At 31.4% G+C, this 21707-nt stretch overlaps 2 protein-coding genes and 1 pseudogene across 3 annotated transcripts; 1 reads left to right on the forward strand and 2 right to left on the reverse strand.

Annotated features, from left to right (window-relative positions):
- The first annotated feature begins 1927 nt into the window (after positions 1-1927).
- LOC107889632 (mitochondrial substrate carrier family protein B) lies at positions 1928-5005 on the forward strand. Of its 2 annotated transcripts, none has more exons than XM_041076792.1 (7): positions 1928-2524; positions 3094-3270; positions 3356-3505; positions 3648-3749; positions 3831-3901; positions 3988-4055; positions 4289-5005. In XM_041076792.1, the coding sequence occupies exons 1-7, from the start codon at positions 2270-2272 to the stop codon at positions 4528-4530; spliced, it is 1065 nt and encodes a 354-aa protein (XP_040932726.1). In that variant the 5' UTR covers positions 1928-2269; the 3' UTR covers positions 4531-5005. The 2 variants fall into 2 exon arrangements, 1 of the variants encoding a protein (XP_040932726.1); XR_005901231.1 differs by having other exon boundaries at positions 1993-2524; positions 3988-4113; positions 4289-4393.
- Positions 5006-9067: 4062 nt separating this feature from the next.
- LOC107889633 (protein MIZU-KUSSEI 1) lies at positions 9068-10688 on the reverse strand. The gene has a single exon (XM_016814135.2). The coding sequence runs from the start codon at positions 10193-10195 to the stop codon at positions 9467-9469; it is 729 nt and encodes a 242-aa protein (XP_016669624.1). The 5' UTR covers positions 10196-10688; the 3' UTR covers positions 9068-9466.
- Positions 10689-11115: 427 nt separating this feature from the next.
- LOC107889634 (putative receptor protein kinase ZmPK1) lies at positions 11116-13843 on the reverse strand (annotated as a pseudogene).
- Between the last annotated feature and the right edge of the window lie 7864 nt (positions 13844-21707).

Here is a 21707-nt window from a genome sequence, read left to right on the forward strand (position 1 = left end):
AATTTAAAATCATTTTGAAGATGTTTGGGGGTGGTCAAAGGTGCTCGGGACTCAAAATGGATATTAGAAAGTCAAAACGACTCAAAACAGCGTAGTTGCTTGAGTTTGAGGCACTTGTTGCAGTAGAAATGCCTAGATGTATCGATACAAGTGTTCCAAGCAACATATTAAGGCATTCTATCTCATTTGTGTCAATACTATTGAGCCCAAGTTCTGAAACCATGACTCATAGAGCCAAAAATTGACTTAAAAACAGTTTAAATATACCCAAAACATCATCATATCATCTCAATATGAATCAAAGCATTACAAATCAATGTTTAAACTCATTTGGGCATAACAACAAGACATAAACACATTCAAATTGGAATGATGAAATAGCCCCTTTTTGGCGGTACAAAAAACAGTGGTTTTGGAACCTCATTTTTTGACAATTGAGTCAGTAAATATTATTTATTAATATTTACGAGTCATTTATAGTATCCTAATGATTTTTGGTCCGACAATTTTATTAATCGGTTAGTTATTGTGGTACAAAAACTAAATCGTAAAAAGTAAAAACTATTAAAATTAATCGCTATTAACTTATATGAACTAAATGGGTGTAAAAAACATAAGCGAATGATTTTAAATGGCAATATTGCCGTAGTTATTTATAGTGGCCGGTTGGTTGTAGAGGTGTGCATGGGTCGGGCTATCCGGCACGGCCCGAAGGCCCGCCCGAAAAATAGGAGGGTTCGGGTAAAAATATAGGCCCGAAATATGGGTTTGGGCAAAAAAGTAAGCCCCGTTTAGAAAATGGGCTGGGCTCAGGTAAAATTTTTTTGGCCCGAGCCCGGCCCATATTATATACTAAATATATATTTTATTTTTAATCATATTTACATTTTATTTTCAATTTTAATATAATCACTTTTTATTATATTTTCAATTTGTGTATTGTTTTAGGGATTGTTTTAGTAACATTTTTTATTTGTTTCTTGTTTTAATATTTGTTTTAAATGTATTTGATTTATTATATTTTAAAATTTTTTTTATTTAATGAAATAAGCTAAAAAAAATTTAATGTGGGTCGGGCCGGGCCGGGCTAGGGCTTAACAATTTTATTTTGAGCCTGGTTTGGACAAATTTTTAGGCCCGTATTTCGGGCCGGGCCCTAACCTAGAAAATGGGCCTAATTTTTTGTCTGAGCCCGGCCCGGCCCATGCACACCTCTAGTTGGTTTCCTTGTTTCTTTTGTTAATTATGTTATATTATTATTTTAAGTAATAATGATAATAAAACATAAGTCACCATCTTTCATCTTTATATTATTATTTCGTGAAATATAATATCATTTGAGAGAATGATTTTAGATACAAGCACGATAGACATTTCTGAATACTTTAATTTGAAACATTTAAGTTTTCGAAATGTGGTTGAGAAGATATTTATTGTTTAAAAAATATTTCCTATATTAACCCCACCTTAGTATAACATAAAGAAACAATATTAGATTATACTAACATGTTGCATAATTCATAACTTTAATCAGAATTGAAATCTTCCATAATTCAAATAGTACATGAAAGAAGGAGATTTTAATAATCTTAATGACGTAAATTCGAATTCACATGATTATGAACTCGGTTAATAACCAACAGATGATGATAAAAAGTGAATATTAAATATTAAAGAGAGAATGACCCAATAAATATGAATTAGAACAATTAAATAAAATTACATATGATGTTTATTTTCTTTATTTTTTTAGTAATATTATTATCAACTATTTTTTTAGACTTACACACAAATATTTGATTTTAATTTTTTGATATAATTACATTTTATCAATCAAACAATTCTAACAAATTACAATTCAAATATAGTGTATCCAAGAATGTCTAATTATTTTCAATAATAATATTATTTTACTAAGAAATCAATCCAATTGCAATTGGCTTGTAAGGAAACTATTAAAAGGACTGAGTTAATATTCTTAATTTTCGCAAGTGGTAGATAACATTAACATACTGCAGGAAAAAAAAAGTAATTCAAAGCACCCAAAGATAAATCTTTATGTCCCCGTTAGGGTTCTGCTTAGGGTTTCTTCACTTCTTTTCATTTTCCTTCAGACTTCACCAAAGTGAGAAAATGACTTCCCCGTTTTCCTTTCCTTGACTTCTCCATCTTTCTACTTTAAAACCCAAAGCCCCAAAAGAGTTTTTAATTTTCTTTTCTTATAACCCTCAAAAAAAATTTTCTTATTGGAGAGAGCTTTTGATAGGATATGAATATGGAGGCAAGAGTTGGGGTGGTGGTAGAAGGAGGGCAAAGGGCTTTGAATTCAGCCCATGGAGCTGTTGTTGATGCTGGGGCTAGAAAGTTTTTACAGCAGCAGCAGCAACAACAACATGAGCATTCTTCAAAACAGGGCTTGAATCCGCAGATTGGGACTGTTCAACAGCTTCTTGCTGGTGGTATTGCTGGTGCTTTTAGCAAGACTTGTACGGCTCCTCTTGCTCGTTTAACCATCTTATTTCAGGTCTGGTTTATAGTTGCTCTTTTAGTTTATTAAAAATTCTTATTCTTTTGTTGAATTTGAGCGGTAATCTGATCTGGGTATTTGGTTCTTCATTGCTATTTCCCGTTTAAGTGAGGGTGGAGATTGGGGAAACGGGTTTGTGAGGCTTTTTTAAAGGAAAATTGTACCTTTTTAGTTGTATTTTGAAGGTTTCGGTTTTGAGAAATGAGGTAAAAGATGCAGAAGATTATATTATACATCGATTTTAGATGCTTGGGATGTTAATGTTTTGTCTGTTTATTCGGGTTTCTTTTGTTGGAAATAGGTTCACTAAAACAGTCAGTATTTTTTCTCACAAGAAATTTAATTTTAATGGATTTGGATTTTGGATTAAAACGATTCTCAAAATGAATAATTGTGTAGGCATAGGGGTAATAGTGTCACATTTTGCGTGGAGTAACAGAATAATGGTGGCAGCTTAATGAATATGAATAATACGTCATGAATTTGCATACTTTTTCTTGCTGTTATATTATGCTGGAATACTTTCTACCTTAACCTTGAATGCTGATGATTTCTTCTCTTCTCAGGTCCAAGGAATGCAGTCAGATTTATCAGCATTGAGCAAGGCTAGCATATGGCGTGAGGCTTCTCGCATTATTAATGAAGAAGGGTTCAAAGCTTTTTGGAAAGGCAATCTGGTTACCATTGCTCATCGTCTTCCCTACACTGCAGTCAACTTCTATGCCTATGAACGCTACAAGAGTGTATATGTTTTTTTTCCCTTCTAAATGATCATTTTCGTTTGTCCCAATAATGTTTTCCAATTCACTCGTTCCTTCTTTTTTGCAGTTTCTGCAGTCTGCCCTCTGCTTGGAAAATCAAAGGGTAAAAGCTGGTGCTGATCTTGGTGTGCACTTTGTAGGCGGTGGGTTGGCTGGAATGACTGCTGCCTCTGCTACATATCCATTGGATCTTGTAAGGACGCGTCTTGCAGCCCAGGTAATTGAGTTAGGCACTTGCATTTGCCATTGCCTATGCTTTTGACAAAGATTTTATATGTTGTATTGCTTCCATTTTCTTTTATATTGAGTTTATACTTTTTTCTTATCCTTCATTTCAATTATTCTTCTGAACTCTGCAGAGAAACACAATATACTACAGGGGCATTTGGCATGCCTTTCATACCATTTGCAGAGAAGAGGGATTTTTCGGCTTGTATAAAGGACTTGGAGCAACATTATTGGTATATAGACTATTTTGCTTTAATTATTAGTTTCTTATCTCATTGTCTCTAATTGCTGCTGCAATGCAATGTGTGATGCAGGGTGTTGGACCAAGTATAGCTATAAGCTTTTCAGTATATGAATCTTTGAGATCTTATTGGCAATTACAAAGGTAAAAATTCTTATTTTCAGTATATAGAAATTTTCTTAGTGTGCTAAGGCTGTAACCTGTTTGGAATTCCTCTGATTTTGCTTTAGGCCTGATGATTCCACTATTATGGTTAGCCTTGCTTGTGGCAGCCTCTCAGGCATTGCATCATCAACAGGTCAGTAATCTGCAAGTGCAACCCTGCTTTTTGGTTTGACTCTGCTCACTAAATTTTGGTACTGTTGAGTTAATGGGCTTCTTTTCCCTTGGTTGAACGGATTATGGTTTTCCACAATAAATGTTTTTGGTACTTATTTTCTCAAGTTGACACGTCCCAATGGTTTTATAATATGTTTTCACAGATAATTTCTCATCTCTGCATGACTTTTTTCCCTCACTGATGATATGCAGCTATGTTTCCTGTTGATCTCGTGAGGAGACGCATGCAATTGGAAGGGGCTGCAGGGCGAGCTCGTGTTTACAAAACTGGGTTGGCTGGGACTTTCAGGCATATAATCCATTCGGAAGGTCTTCGTGGCTTGTACAGAGGGATTCTGCCTGAATACTACAAGGTGGTTCCTGGTGTAGGCATTGTCTTCATGACCTACGAAACATTGAAGATGCTTCTATCAAGCATCCCAACCGGTTATTAGCTTAAGTTCGGTTAATCATCTTAGTCAATTTGGTTCTCAAGAAGACAAGGAACCCCGAAAGAAATGGTAGAAAAGTGAAAGCAGTCAGTTAAACATAGAAAAGATAGGAAAACAAATGGCTCTTTACTTGTTTCTACTGTATTAGATGTGAAACCTGGGTGGTAAATTTTGCAGTTTGCTGCCATGGGCATTTTTGTTTATTGTATAGGTAATTGGCACTGCAAGAGTGAAGATAAGTGTAATAACTACCTAGTTTCAGCACACTTAGGCCTTAACATTTAGTTAATTAACAATTATTGATGATCATGCCATCATCGCAGTTTTGTATGCGACTTGTTTGTTAACTGCCCTCGTGCAGGTTGACAGTGTTCGATTCCTTTGTATTTGAATGATATTAAAGTACAAGCGGTGTGGACAGTGGAGAAAAGCTGTGTGATTAATTTCTATATGGAAAATGAAATGTAGTTCGATGTTATGTGTTAGAGATTAACTGTAGGAATCAATTACGGATCTTGATGTAACTACAAAGTCATGTAAGAATAGCATTTACTCTGTTCCATTTATATGGCTTCTTGAATTTGAACTTGGAAGGAAGCATTACAAGCTTTTTTAAATATCTGTCGACAATGGAAGCCATTGTTTTATACTATTTTCTTCCTTGTCGGTGATTGGAGGGCCTGGCATTAACAAGGAGGACCACTAGGTTACATGCATAATAGCGACATAACATTGTAGCCAAGTGTCGGGACGAATTTGTTAGCATAAGATGCATACAGGTGGAAAGTAAGCATGGAATTTATTCTCTACTGAAGTTGCTTTGCTTATTTTAGCAGAAAATACAGAAGAATGCTTTCTAGGCTTCTACCAGGTCGTGAAATCATTAGATGGATGGTCCATTTTGTAGTCTGCCAGGGTCGCATATGGATATAATATTCTCCAAGGGAAGGAAAATCCTGGTGAAGCCAACAGATTGTGTGCCTGTTTGGTTGGTTCCAAAGCATTCAAAATTTTCATAGCCTCACATAGGAGTTAATAAGCAAACCGGGATTTTTTTTTTTACGGTTTTGTCCACGAAAGGCAGTTCACTTGTATTCCAAAACCAATTTGAGGAACTATTGTGTATTGATCATAAATAAACTGCTTGTTTGAGGGGGCTTGGAATGCATCATTCACATATCTTTTAATAGCCAAACAAGTAATTGGTGAGATGGGGACAGTAAGTAAGGTGCCTTTCAATGGCCAAGAGAATAGAATATGCTAAGCACATAAAGCCGATTGAGACCATCAAAACCAGATACTACACGTAATGTGGTCAAGTCTTTTCCTGTGCAACAGTTTATTATGTTCGATAGAGAGAGCTATAGAACCCCAAACGAGAAGATGTGTTCATAAAGCTCAAGATTCTTCAATTGAAAATGGAAGCTTCAAGCAGACAATATATATAAAAAAAACACTTCTCTTGTTTCGTAGTGATAGGTTTTGGGGAAAAGAAAGTAGTCATGGAAGATCTATTAGTCATGAGGAAATAAGCAGTCAAGATCAGTACTCCATCATTTTCTATGTAAAGTAAGGCCATCATTGGTTTAAGCAGAACAGAATCAAACCATGATTCGAATTGGAGCACCTTATCCCCCATCCCCCACTTTATTCTTTATCAATTTTTGTCCCCAATTTATGGAATAAATCTTCATGTTAACCTTTAGGATCCATTATAAATTTCTGTATTTCATGCATGAACTCCTCAAACCTCTGCTTGCCTTGTACCCTTCCACTTTGCAGATTACTTTATACTGGTGAGGACCGGGTAATCTGCATCCTGAGGTTTATATCAACATGTTTGTTTGTTGAATCTAGTCCTTGGGGTGCAGATTACCTCTTCCTCACTGCAATACAAAACTTGTTGCACTTGAAACAAGAATTCAAGGTAATTTTCTTCATTTTGCTCACAGTTCATGCATCAATCAGTAATCATTTTTTTAAGGGCATCATTTTGCAGGTTCAAGTTATCGACTTATCAGGCAGTGCAATCTTGTGTTTTATTTGAGCATTATTATAGTTGAAAACCATTTTATTTCCTTCAAAACTTGAACATACTTCACATGCTTTTAAGGTCCTGTAAGGCATATACTTGATAAGTTTTATTGACAAATTTGGTAGTTTAGTTTCAGAGGTTTTAAATAATGATTAGTAACAATAATACATAAATCAGCTCTCTAGTACTGTTGTTATGATGATATAATTTTTCTTGGCTTTCTGCAGCACTGTTTCACTCAAGCCAATTGCCATCCGGAAGCTCCATCATCTCTCAATGGAAGAAAATGAAACTTCCACGTAAATGTCAAAGGGATAATGCCAAATTTAGTCCTCAATGTTTACATCTTTTATAAATTTGGTCTTCATTCCCTTTTTAGATAAACTTAGCTATTAACTTTTCAAAAAAAGTTAAATCTTTTTTTAAACATATATGAGAACTAAAACATTAATTTTTCAATAAAGTTGGTGTGGCATATATTTTATGTTGACATGACACTATTTGTCTTATATGTCGTCATACCAACAAATAATTTAAGATTTATAAAAAAAATTCATTAAAATTTTAAAAAAATTAGCATGAAGTACATTGAATTGTCATTTGGGCTATAATTTTAAAAATTGAATTGTCATTTGGGCTACAATTTTAAAAATTTAATGTTTTAGTCCATGTTTCCTTTAAAAAACAACAATTCGACTCTTTTTGGAAGGTTGATGGTTAGATTTGACTCTTTCTAAACGGTTGAGAGCTAGCTAAAAAAAAAATCTTAAAACATTAAAAATGCCCTTAGTAAAAAATGAGAAAAAAAATAAATTGTGTCCTTAGAAAAAGTGTATCCTATCGAGCCCTTAATAATAAAAAAATTAACTAAAATCTCCCGTTAATGGAAATGGTTAGTTAACTGGTTTGATAGGTAATGACGCTAATATGTCTGACGACAACTACTAGAAAATGACACGTGGTATGGACATGAAAAGATGTTGATATGACATACCACACCAGTCAAGAAAATTAGAAAGTTAATACTTAAAAAAATAAAAAAATTCATCTGGATTGAACTTGGACAACTATTAGTCTAGATTTGTTCTAGATGAGTGCAAAACTATAAACAATTATTAATAATTATTTAAAAATTAAAATTAAAATATGCAAAATGCCAAAAAGAAGTATTAATAATTTATAAACTTTATTTTTATTTAATATTAATATTAATATAAAATTTAAATTTGTCATTATATTTTTTTGAAAATATTAATGTATTTTTATATACTTTTAAAATTTATATATTATTATTTATTGTCAACAATATTTTTTTATTTTTTAGAATTAGGATCAAATTGAGACCATTTGTAAATTTTGAGAGTTAAATTGATATAATATGTAAAAATTGAGGGATAAATTTGTTACCATACTGATTTTCAACTACCATGTTACTCTCCTGTTAGTGCAATTAGCGAAAATGAAAAAAAGAATCGATTAGTTGGGTGATCAATTTAAAAAAATTCATAATTGGGTGACCAAAGAAGACACAAATCCATAGTTGGGTGATCAATTTTAAAAAACATAATAATTGAATGACCAAAAAAGAAAATGACCTATAGTTGGGTGACCTATAGTATAATTTACCCATTATTTTTTTGTCACAACTCATAGATTTAATATTTTAGTCCCATTTTTTATGAAAAGGGACAATTAGATTATTTTTGAAAATTGATGGTTAAATTCAATTTTTTTGAAATTGTGGATATTAAATTTAATTAGAAAAAGAATTAAAGATGAAATTCACAAATATTACATTTGTCATAAGGCGAAATTGAAGTCTTTGCACCTGTGTTTGAAAACATAGCATCCTAACATTCCTTCACAAGGGAAATATTTGTATAATGGCTATAATATTTGGAAACAGAATATTAATAAGATGCATACCGTGATGACATTTGAACCATATGAAGCAAGGTAGATAGCATCCTCAATATCAGATTAGGGAATAAGTTAAAGATGAATAGACTAAAGGTAGGTGTAGTGATTGGACAGCAGATTGAAGCTTTGAATCTTCAGCAAAGTGAAAGCTTTGAATATTTTCCTTTAAAGCATTACTATTTAAAGAAATGTATTATGTTCCTTACTATGTTTTATGATGGTGAATATTAATGTAGATCAAGAGCCCCTGAAATATGCTAACTCAGTCTCCATTACAAGGCTCTGCAAGTTCTCCAACTACAGCTTTCCCTTCCTTCATCCTCTATGAGCAATTTGATAAAGTTATAGATGGGTGCACTCATATGCTATAAAGATTAGACAAGATCCAATCAGCAGCAGTGCCTGAATGGAATTTGTAGCCAGAGAATCTTGTGATATTAAAATACGTAGCCAGATTAGACATCATGACAGTGACATGATCATAATTAACATTAATCTAATCTGACATATATTCCTGCACAAGTATATAAAAAAAAAAAACTAACATAGTTTCCGAGCAATAAAGAAAGAGCAAAAAGACAAAACTGAAATAAAATTGTATAGTTTTTTTTGGGGGAGCAATTCCATTATACAACTATGAGAGCAAGGCCGAAAAAAGCTTACAGAATTGACTTATGAGCCCTGCTAGATATTCTTTGACCATCCTCGTTCAAGTAAAGGAGATGAAAATATTACAAGTGAAATCCCATTTCCAGAAAACACAAAATCCAATTAATAATATCTGCGAAAAGGAGTTCTTTGCAATGCAAAACTCCACTTTCAAGCCTCTTGAAAAACTTTAAAGAAACCCCAAGAAGAAAACAGATTTGAGAAGCTTCCCATAGGGTAAGAGAAAACCCAATTTGCTACTTAAACGAAGAAACTGACAAAATACACTACAATAAAGACCCATAAAATTTAACCTCTCTGTACTTCCAGCCTTTTTCACCGTGATCTCATAAGGTACACGCTTAGTTCTTGGCCAGCACATTCATCTGGGTTCACAAGGTGAAACGACTCATAGTCAGAGTTGCCGATAACATGTTCATAATTAGCCCTCATGTACATGATCTCCTCCGAACCCGACGATCCGACGCCGGTTGGTATCATCCCTGCTCCAACTGTGATAGATTGCATGGTCTTTAACATCAATCGGTTATGGCGAGTGGCTTTTCTTTTAGTAGCGAATCCAATTTTGCGACCATTGCAGTACATGGTCCAAATGGGGACTGAATGGAGAGGACAGGAGCTGAGTTCGGAGTGGTCGCACTCGAGAGCGATGCGGACGGTGCCGGAACTCATTTCTTGGACAAGTTGGTGAGTTGGGATGGAGAGTTCGAGGAGGAGAGAGGGTTTTGTGGAGAGACGGTGGTGTTGGAAGCAAAACCAGACGTGGCCTTTGCGTTGGCCGAAGATGGTGCCAATGACCATTGACCTGGAAGGGCGTGAGAAGGCCGAAACGGGCGGTTCGAGATCGGTTGTTGTGGTGGAATCTTGGGAATCTTTGTCTTTGTCTTGGTTTGTGTTGGTGAGTACGGGGTGGAGAGGGTCGACGACGTCGTTTCTTAGAGAGGTGCTTAGGCGTTTCTTGATGGGAGTAGAGGTGGCCTTGGAGGTGGCGGTGGTGGGAGAGAGACAAGGGAGGAGTCGACGGAGGGCGTCGATCTTCGTCATGGGGTTTCAATGGGTGAAGGGAGATTATGTTGGGTTGATGGGGATGCAAATGGTGGGAGAGGTACTTTTACCTATAGATTCACATATCACATGCATGCTTATAATAAAAGGGAGACAGCGCGGGAAATCGATTCAGCCGTTAGAAATCGGATATTTGCTTTGTTGTTAGTTTTCAATTGGCTCCTTCAGCATGTGTGCCACGTGCTAAAACTGAAAAATTTTCCTATTTGTGTAAATTTGATAATATTTCATGCAATTTTAAAAAGTTGATGTATATTTTGGGGCAAGCTTAGTAGCAAGTTTTATTATTAGGATATTAATTACTTTTTTAATTATATTGGTTTAGTGTAATTATGTATTAATTTTCTTATCTCTAGCTTGGTTGTTGTTCTTTTTGCTTTCTTAATAAAAAATAATACAAATTTGAAACACATTAATACTAATTATTCACCAAACTTTTTTCAATTCTTACCCCAACATGACATATCATTTTGTGTAGTTATAATATACTCTATACAATATGGTTGATTGAGTTGTATCACGAGTTATTTCGACATTAATTTAATTGTAAAATTATTAAAACACTTTTATTTTAAAACGTATTTCATATTAATATAAAGATATTTTTATATATTTATATTTTCAAGTAAAACAACAACAACAAAAATATTATTTGAAAGTGAACACAAGATTAACTTCATCCCTAAAAAATGATACAAATTCGATTTAATCTTTTAAAAATTATAAAAATATAAGTTACTAAAATGATGAAATTATATTTTTACTATCATAAAAATATATAATTTAATTTACATCCTCCAAAAAATTCTTTAACTTGCATAAAATATTAATGATATATATATCACATTTAAAATTGCAAATTACTTATTATAATTCATAGAATTTTCCAAAATTTAGGCGGCTATAAATCTGATTTTATTGATATGATCCTGCATAATTAAATAGGCTTTTTATCCCCCACTAATTATTAATTAAATGGACTTGACTAGCATGAAAGTCTATAAATTACAGAGATTATTATAATTATCCAAAAAGTAGTAATGATAAAACAAAGCATTTTCTTATTAATCTATTGTTAGAGCTCACCTGCTGCTACCATTCTCAGGCTTGATCGAGGATCCTAAGTCCATCTTCACATTCTAGTAGAGCTTGGACTATAGAATCCATTGTTGGCCTCTTGCTTCTATTTTCATCCACACAAGATATTCCAATCTCTATCATTTTCTTTGCTTGGATTCTAGTGAAATGTCCATTCAATCTTGTGTCCACAGTATCCTCAACCCAGGCCGTCTCTTCAATCTGAATTTTTCTTTTCACTACTTTGATGAATCTGGTTAACTCAGTTTCCTGCTCGTCACCATCCTCCGCCACCCAATTGGAAAGTCGAATGCCTTTCACCAACTCCAGAACCACGACCCCGTAGCTATAGACATCAACTTTTGCAGTGATCGGAAGGTTTAATGCCCAATCAGGAGCCATGTACCCTTTTGTTCCTCGGATTCGAGACATTTCGGAATTATTATGATCCCTTTGAGACAGCTTTGCTAATCCGAAGTCCGAAATCTTAGGTTCAAATTCACCATCTAAGAGTATGTTTTCAGGTTTCACGTCACAATGAATAACCCATTCTAAGCACTCCTGGTGAAGGTAGGCCAAACCTTTAGCTGTCCCTAAGGCAACTTTAAAGTTTAAACCTCTCATTCCATCCAAGAACGTTACCCGAAAAGAGATGCTTGTCCAAAGACCCATTTTCTACGTACTCATAGACCAAAAGCCTATGTTTGGGCTCTAAACAAAATCCCCACATTCTCACAAGGTTCATGTGGTTGATCTTTCCAATTATGCTCACTTCTGCCCAGAAAACTTCCTCTGTTAGATAAGCATCTCCCAATTTCTTGACCGCCACCACCCTGTCATCCGCCAACACACCCTTAAATACAACTCCGGAAGCTCCTCTTCCCAGCTCTTCTTGGAAGTTCTTAGTTGCCTTCTTGAGCTACATATAGCTGAACTTCCTGAAATGATTAGATAATACACGATATCCTTCTTCCACCATAGCTGGAATGCCACTTTTTCTAAAAAGAAACCACCAACCTGATACAAAGAAAAGCATTTCAATTGCACCAATAACAGAGGCAAATGAGTATAGATAAACCCATCTCACCCTTCTTCCTCTGGTTTCTAACGTAGAAGAAGTGCCTAAGCCTATCGTTATTGTGGTTTCACCTAACTTGCATGTATGATTAGTGCCATTGAGAACGACGACTTCTGATGTTTCTATACTCAGAGGGAGCTTTAAATACAAGACAACTGGGAAATTTGGAGACTTGTAGCCATTGAAAAGTTCAACTTTAGTGAAACATTTTCCGTCCCCTGTTAGCCTGTAGCTAAATGCATTACACTGGCAATCTTCCAAGCATCTCATCTTGCAAGATTCTAATGTTATGCCTGGACTGTAAGAGGAATCGAATCCATAATAGTCCACATATCGCATCTTCACGAATTTCATCTGCTGGGGGGACTTTGAAGAACAGATTCGACTGAACCTAGGCTTGCAACCTTTGTTCCAATTACTTGGATCGGCCATCTCATATCCAGGAGGGCATGAACATTTAGGTTCTGGTGTATAAACACAGATCCCATTCCTCCCACAAAGTCCATGCACCGAACAAAGTTGCCTAACAGCTTCCCATGTGATGGTCCATAATCCTGACACGATATTCAAGCTATAAAGCCTGAGGTTACCATCGTAATCCATGGTCAGCCTCCTTCTGATCCCAAAACCCGAGTCAGAACCATTGAAATTCAACCAATCACTTGATAAAAACCATCCCATTTCATCTAACATGGCAATCCTAGTACTGTTAAAGTTGGTTCTCCCATTTCCAAACGCATCAAAATCAACATTAGGCCAATACACGCTTGATATATCAGGCCCATCATATACCAATCTCAAGACATTATCCGTATCAAAAAAAAAGTTGAAATATCCAGTGCCATAATTTCCTCTCCCCAGTAGGAAATCAACTTCTTACTTTTGATAAAGCGTTGGTGAGGAAGAAGCGTATCTGTGGGGAAATCAAAGCTTTGCCAAACAACTTTACCAGATGAATCCTTAAGAACGAGATTTCCATTATCCAAAAGCTCTGCCCTTTCAACGTATGTGGTTCTGGTGTTGGCCTCCCACGTAATGGAGCCATCCACATCAGTGAGTACGAAGGCACCATCTCGATGAAGAGAAAGTTTAGAGCCCTCTCCATTGACGGGTTTGTCTCGGTTAGCCATCCAAGCAACCGTTTTGTCCTTGGAGTTGGTGAACCAGATTGAGAAGTAGTAAGCATTTTCACCAACACCATAAAAGCCACAGGTGAAGGTGTTGTCTGAAGATGTTAACAGGTCCGTGTCATCTTCCACTGACAGAGAAGACCCTGTATGCAGAAAATTCTTGGGGTTTCCTGAACTGGACGGAGAGAAACATATATAGATGAGTAAAACGAGAAAAAGAGTTGAACTCGAGGATGTTAAGGTTAGGGATCTCATGGCCGTCCGATTTAGTTTCAGAGCAGAACTAATGAGGTTGCTGCATTAAGATTGTTATGAAGCATGGATTTTTTATAATGTGACTGCCAAAGATATATAGAAATTTCTTCGTATTACGTTGCCCGAAAGGGAATGGAAAGTTAGGTAGGACACTAATCCAGTGTGATTGGCTGTCATGTGTCTGAGTCTGGAAAGTCAATATTGATCTTGTTTTCGTCACCAACCATTACCGAACCTTATCTTTGTTTTCTACAATATCCTCGTGCCCACCAAAAGCTAGCACGTTTTAACCTTGTTAAGGGTACATTATTTCGTTGATCCGTGAAATTGGTTTTAATGAAATTAAAATTAGTGTTAATAGCAATGCGTAAAATGAAATTAAAATTAGTGTTAATAGCAATGCGTAAACATAATATATATATATTAATTTTTAGCATCTTTTAGTATATGGGTCAATTATAAATTAATTCAGTTAGTAATATTTAATTATTTTTATAGTTTATTTTTATTAAAGAAAAAGAAAAAATTCGCTTATTTTTTTATTTATACTTCTAATTTGAAGTTTAAATTTGTATTAATTATTTTCTATTTTATGTCTAATTACTATTGTCGAAACCATTTTTAATTTGAAAAACGGAAGTCGACTTAAAAATAAATATGGGGTCGCCACCGATCTTTTTTCGAAGTGTGATCGGATCACCTTAAGAATGATCATTTTAATAAAACATTTTGATTAATTAAAACAATGATTTTGGGTCTACGAAATTCGAGAAAAAGGGTTCGGGAATCAGTTACGCACGAGGAAAGGTTAGCACCCTCGTAATGCCCAAAATTGGTACCTAATTGATTAATTAATGTCTTAATGTCGAAAATTTGAAAAGATAGAATATTGCCAACATAGAATATTGCCTTTGTTTTTTAGAAATCTTTATCTCGAGATACAAAATGTCATATCCAGTGAGTTAGGACAAACACCTTGAATTCCTGAGAATAAGCTTTTATTTGAAACTTATACATTTTGATTGAAAAAGGGTACTCGATTACTTAGATTCAACCAGGAAAATTGGAACCTAGTAAGTTAGGGCACAATCTTCTCGAAGATGCCAAATACTGAGTATTGCCTTATTTTGAAAACTTTTGAATAAAAACGATATTAAAATACGACCTTTTAAGCGAATAAAATGCGATGGAATAATAATGTACAACGCAAAGTAATAATTCATAAACAAAATGCTATAATAATGAATCACAAATAAGAAATAAATACAAAGTAAGAAATTCTAAAATAAAATATAAAACAATTCTAACAAATAATACATAAAAAGGATTTAAAATGAATGTTATAAAAGCAATCTAAAGTATATAAAATAATTTAAAAAAGATTAATATCCATTGAAGATAAAATAATATATAAAACTCTTTAAAAATAATATATAAACAATTCAAAATATATAATGTGTAAAAAAGGTTTAAAATACATAATATATGAAAATATTAAAGTAAATAATGTATAAAAATTTGAAATGAACGTTATATAAAAATTTAAAATAGATAATAACAAAAAATGTAAAAAATAAATAAATAAATAGAATGTTAATAACAAGAGTAAAAAACATATATAAGAAAAATAATAATAAAATAATAATAGTATATAAATAGAAATAGAAATATAATAATAGTAGAAATATAAATAGATAAATAATAATAGTATTAGAATAACAGAATAAATACAAATAGAAACATAATAATAATAGCAATAACATATTAAATTAGTTAATTTGATAATAAAATAGCGAAAAAAAATTAAATCGAACCTTAAAGTAAAATTTTGGGGAAAAGCAAAATAAATAAAAGGAAATAGACCAATTTGAACGTACGAAAACAAGGAGGGACCAAAAGGAAAATAATCCCCACCCTCCAAAACGCACAGCTTCAAGGAGGACCAAAATGCAGTCAAAATAAATTTTAGGGCAAAAAAATGATGAAAACTTAATTTAAAGAGAAAAAATCAAGAAGTTGAAATGAAATGGACAAAATTATCACGTAATTTAAAGAGAAAAGGAAATAATTCAATTCCAATAGAAATAGGAAAAGAGAGAATAATCCAGTTCCAAATTAAAGTAAGAATACCAAAGTCATCCCCCCCTTTTCAAAGAACAAAATATCCCTATTTATATATATGGGGTTTACTAAAAATAGCCTAACTAATTTGATAATAAAATAAAATAAAATAAAAATAATATCTTCCTATTTTTAGCCTTTTACCAAGTCAACAAAATTTGATAACTCATTGGCTTTCTCCATCTTTTTGATTTAGCCACATTTTAATAATTGTCTTTCAATTTGGCCCTTTTTAGCTTGTTTTCGACCGATTGCATCCATTGACTTTATTTATTCGGTTATTATTTTTTGGGGGCCCAGGCCAAACTTAGCCTATTACAACTATAATATTATATGTGCCACATATAAATTATCGAATTGATGATTTTATTATTTTTTACATAAGAATTTGATAAATGGTTGATCTTGAAGGAAGTAATTTGATTATCAAGTTTAATAGTATTAAATAATTTGATTAACTTCTTAAATTTAAAAACATACAAAATCAAATTATGATAAATTAAAATAAATAAATTAACTTCTAATTTCCATAAAATAAAGTTATAAAATTTAAAATTACACCACAACCACCCCACTTGTAGCTATAAAATTATAAAACTAAAGTACATAGATTTTTAAAAAAAGACAAGTAAAAGTCATGATGAAAACAAGGTGCCATTTGACATTTTGGCGTCATCCTATTTTAAATTAAAATATTATTTTTATAAGTAATACCTTCTGGAAAGTTGATGACACTATTTTTTATTGTTCAAATCGACTCATTTTCGTAAATAATTTTCTTTCCATCTCATTTTTGTAATTATTTTTTTCATATTATTATTGTAAAAAAACCCTTATATGAGGAAACATAAATTACTTACTTTTTACAATGTTTTAATATATGGGTTAATAATAAATTAATTCAGTCAGCAATATTTAGCCACTTTCATAACTTTTTTTAGTAAATGGAGGAAAAATTTTTGCTTATTTTTTAGAACTCTTATTTTTTATAAGAGTTTTTATTTATCTTTTTTAATTTAAAGTTTAAATTTATATTAATTATTATTTAATTTATATCTAATTATTTTAATACATATGTAATAAATAATTTTTTCTTGTATTATTACATTATTAGCTAAACGATGCAAAATAAACCATGAACTCAACAAATTTAAATGGGAAGCGTTACCATTTTTTTAATATAATTAATCACAATTAAAAAAAAATCTAATCGAGTCAAATTAAAATTAAGCATGCAATTAATATTAAGGTTTGGATTCCAGACGAGCTAAAAAAAATTTAAGATCAAAATTAGGTCTAAATTGAGAGATGGCGATAAAACATCAAGTCGGGATCGAGACTTGCAAAAAGTCCAACCCAACCTACCCATTTGCCATCATTACGCGTGTCTACCCGACTACTAAACATCATTCATGACTACCGGCTAGTCCAAAGGTACTTAGGTGCTAGTTTAGCAATGTTTTTGAAAAGTGCGGTGTAAAAGTGCTTTTTGAAAAGTTTGATTTAAAATTTAATTGATTAATATTGCTGTCAAAAAGTATTTTTGATAAATAAAATTTTCATTTTAGACATTTTATTATCAAGTAACAAATATGTATTTAAATAATATTTAAATTAGTTAATATTATTATATTTTAGTAAGAATTTAAAAAAAGTATTATAACTTGTTATTAATATTTTAATATATGAAATATAAATTTTAAATATTTTAAAGCAATAAATATTAATTATTTATAAAATTTGATTAGAATATATAAATAATATTTTAAATAGTTAAATATTTTTTATTTTTAATTAATAATTTTAACATATTTGTAATTAAGCACCAATAAAAAAAAGAAAAATACTATGTTATTGGAGAGGTGAAAAAGTAATTAAATACCAGAAGTACTTTTAGGAGAGGAAAAGTTAAAAATTTTAGCTTATCCTATTTAGAAGTGAAAATTACTTTTGAAAAGCCAAATATTTTAGCCAAAAACAGCTTGTTTAGCACAACTTTTCTTTCAAAAATACTTTTAAAGTCAAAAATATTTTTTTAAGCACTACTAAACATGCCCTTAATTATTATTCGGTTTACTCAGAATTCATGGAAAGTCTTTTGAGCAATAATTTGATTGCTTCCGCATTGCATTAAAAGCAAAGATAGACTTTTGCTAAGACATTCAATCAATAGCGTCCCTTAGGGACCAAAAATAACACTAAGTTTATGCTGATCTTTGTGCTGTCCTTCTCGTTAAGGTGAAAAATCAAATGCCCGTTCCTGTCTATTTGTGCTTTGTGGGATTCTACAACTAATTCTCAGAGTTAATTCAATATTGTTCTTCCTTTTCACATTTTTGTTAATCTCTTATAACCTAAAAATTTTCTAAAAAAATGGAAAAGCTTTTATCCACCCCTTGCAATGTGACAGAAAATGGAAAAGCTTTTATTTTTTTTTTTTACAAAAAAATATTATTATGTGGACTATCTATCTTTCAACATACAATCTAAAATAATGCCATAGGTCTTTTATTTAATTATATTGATTTAATTTAAATTTTAAAATATCTTATATAATTAATATAATATATTATTTTATTTTTTAAAGTGAAATTTATTATTTATTTTATGAATGGAACCATACAAATCAAAAAGAAAAACACACTTGTCATATACTATGAAAGTCAAGTTCCATCAACACTACAAAGGCTTCAACCTCAACTTTATTTAACATTATGACACATTAACAATTGACTCTATCACGACTCAAGTACGACTTATTTGAAGTGATTGCAAAAACTTAATGCTAAAAGAAAATCAGCCTTGAATGGTCCAAAGCGACAAGAAAATATCGATAAAAAAATTGAGCATTCATCAAACTAAAATTACTTGTAAAAACAAGACTATATGTATAAGTAAGACTAAAAAAAATACCACAAGATTAAATAAAAACTTATAAAAGTGAAAATTTATTGAACAATAAAATTTTCTTCCAATCAATGCATCAGTAAATTTTATTTAAGAAAATAAAAAAAATATGGAAATAAAACTAAAAGCTAAATCAATTAAAATGTAGTGGTCCTTAGAAAATAGCCCCCTACACATTTTACCGTTGTTATTAAACTACAACGACATTTGAAAACCATAGCCCCCACTTGTAGTGTTCACAAATTTAAAATTTAACTTTTATATGTTTATTTTTAAAATTTTAATTTATTTATTTTTTAAAATTTTTAAATTCAAATTTGATGGTTAACATAGTTTATTTTATTATTTTATTAAATTTGTTGGTGTATTTTTTGAAAAAAAAAATTTAATTGATAATCATGTTACAGAAAATGACATAATGAATTTAAATCTAATAAAATAGTTTTAGTAATTTTAACATTGAATCTTAATTTTAAATTTTGAAAAAAATAAATTTTAAAATGAAAAATAAAAAAATTTAAATTTAAATATGCAAAAAGTACAATGAAGTGATCTTGAAATATTTTAACCATTAAGTAAAATGAAAATGTAACATGCGGCCGAATCAGTTTAACTTGAATAATATATTATATGCAGTTTCCATCGTGAGCTGAAAGGATGTTATTGTATGTATATACCAGCGAGCCCATTGATTTTCTTAATCTGTGTTCCAGCCCATGAGCACAACGATTTGATTTTATAGTCAATGCTCCTGGTATATACCCAAAAACAACTATAACAAAATTCACACCATGCCACATCTAACCATCTCTCATTCTTTAATGACAGAAATGAGAACATTACAACATTCCGGACAGGGTACACTTGACCCATGTTAAAACCCCAATTCCCTCACAATAACTCTACAAATAAATACATTTACACATTGGGTTAAAAAGTGAAAATGGTTGAACTCTATGACTGACCCTTGCACTTGAGAATAGCCATCCTCCCAGATCTTCAATAGCCTTGCCTGTTTCTAGGAAAATCAATGTAAGTTCGGAGTCGATTCCGGTCTAGTTGGTACCCACAATAGAAGAACAAGTTAACCCAAAATCTTCACTCCAGTCCCAACTATTCTTTACTAGGGGTGTGCAAAAAAATTCTATCTCGAAAAAATCGAATTTATTCGATTTTTCGGTTTAATCGATTTTTACGTTCAATTTAATTAGTTTATTTGGTCGATTTTCGGTTTTGACATTTTAAGTCGAATAAGTCATAACCTATAAAATCAAAAGCTCATAACCCATTTACATATCCAAACCCAAATTTAAGCCTTAAACCCAAATACTTAATAGAACTTAATACTCTTAAAAGCCTAAACCCATTAATATTTAAAACCGAAATTGATAGTTTAATTTTTTATGATATTCATTTTAATTTTTATTATTTAATATATAAAAAAGACCCAAATTGATATACACTTATTAATAATAATAGAAGACATGGAAATTTTATATTCACATATAAGAAAACAAATAGTTTTTGAGTTCATTCAAATTGTTAGGTTTAAATTTTTAATATTTATTTATAATGAACTTGAAATAAAAATAAAATTAAGAGTATTATTGTCGAAACCCTTTTTATTTTGAAAGCAATGGGGATCGACTTTTGAAAACAAAAATGTGGAGTCGCCACCAATCTCTTGATTTAGGTGTGATTGGACCACCTATTTAAACGCTTTATTCAATTACAAATAAATTTGGTTTAGGTAAAATAAAGAAAAACGGGTTCGGGAGTCGGTTACGCATGAGGAAAGGTTAGCACCCTCATTACGCCCAAAAACTGGTACCAAATTGATTTGATGCTGTCCTTATATAAAAAGTTTTAAAAGAAAAGATTTTCCGAAGTATGAAAAAATGTTTGAATAGCTAAAATTAGCGGTCAAAAATCTTTCGTTTCAAAGATATGCGGTTTCATATCCAGTACGATTGGATACGATCCCTTATACCTTTAAGATGCGATCTATTTTCGACTTTTGAAAAACTCATACATTAAAATTATAAAAGGTTATCCAAATATTTGGTTCACCGGAAAAGTCATACCCAGTACGATTGAGCACGATTTTTCGAATTCTCCAAATATTAGATATTGCCTTATTTCAAAATTTTTGAATAACAAAAAATTAGAAATTTGCTCAAAAACACGTTTATTTGCATAAAAACTTGGTATACATGTTTATTGAAATAGTTATTATAAAATACGAAGTTCAAATCAAATTATATATGAAATATTTAAAACACAAATTCATTCAAAAATTGATAATCCACAAGATAACTTAAATAATGTATTAAATATGAAGGAATGATAATACATGATATAAAATAATATACATAATAAATTTATGAAACATGTATATACAAGTAAAATTAGGTATAATACAAAGTAAATATATAAGTTATATAGGTAATAAAAATTTCAAAAAAAACAAGGTCATATACAAAAGGCAAAACTATATTTTCACATAAATTTAGTGATATGTATTTATAAAATTATGTTTATAATGAGAATTTGGAAACAAATAATATATAATTTTACATGAAACAAATTGATTTAGAGTGACAGAACATATAAATAATACGTATAAGGATAATGAAATATGAGAGTGTATACAATAAATATGATTTAAAATATGATTCTTAAAAGGAATATATTATACACATAAAGAACTTTGAAATAGGATATATGCATAGAAAAATGTTCATAGAGTTATACGAAAATATTAACATGTACTATAGTAAAAATAATTTAATATGGGTTATATACATGTGAAGAAATGTTAGAAATAATTGTATGTCAAAATATTGTTTAATTAAAATATGAATTATAAGATTAACTTAATTTTATCATAAATTATATACGTAATAAATTAAAAAACACAATT

Source organism: Gossypium hirsutum, chromosome A09 (assembly GCF_007990345.1).
Source record: "Gossypium hirsutum isolate 1008001.06 chromosome A09, Gossypium_hirsutum_v2.1, whole genome shotgun sequence".
Lineage (NCBI taxonomy): Eukaryota > Viridiplantae > Streptophyta > Magnoliopsida > Malvales > Malvaceae > Gossypium > Gossypium hirsutum.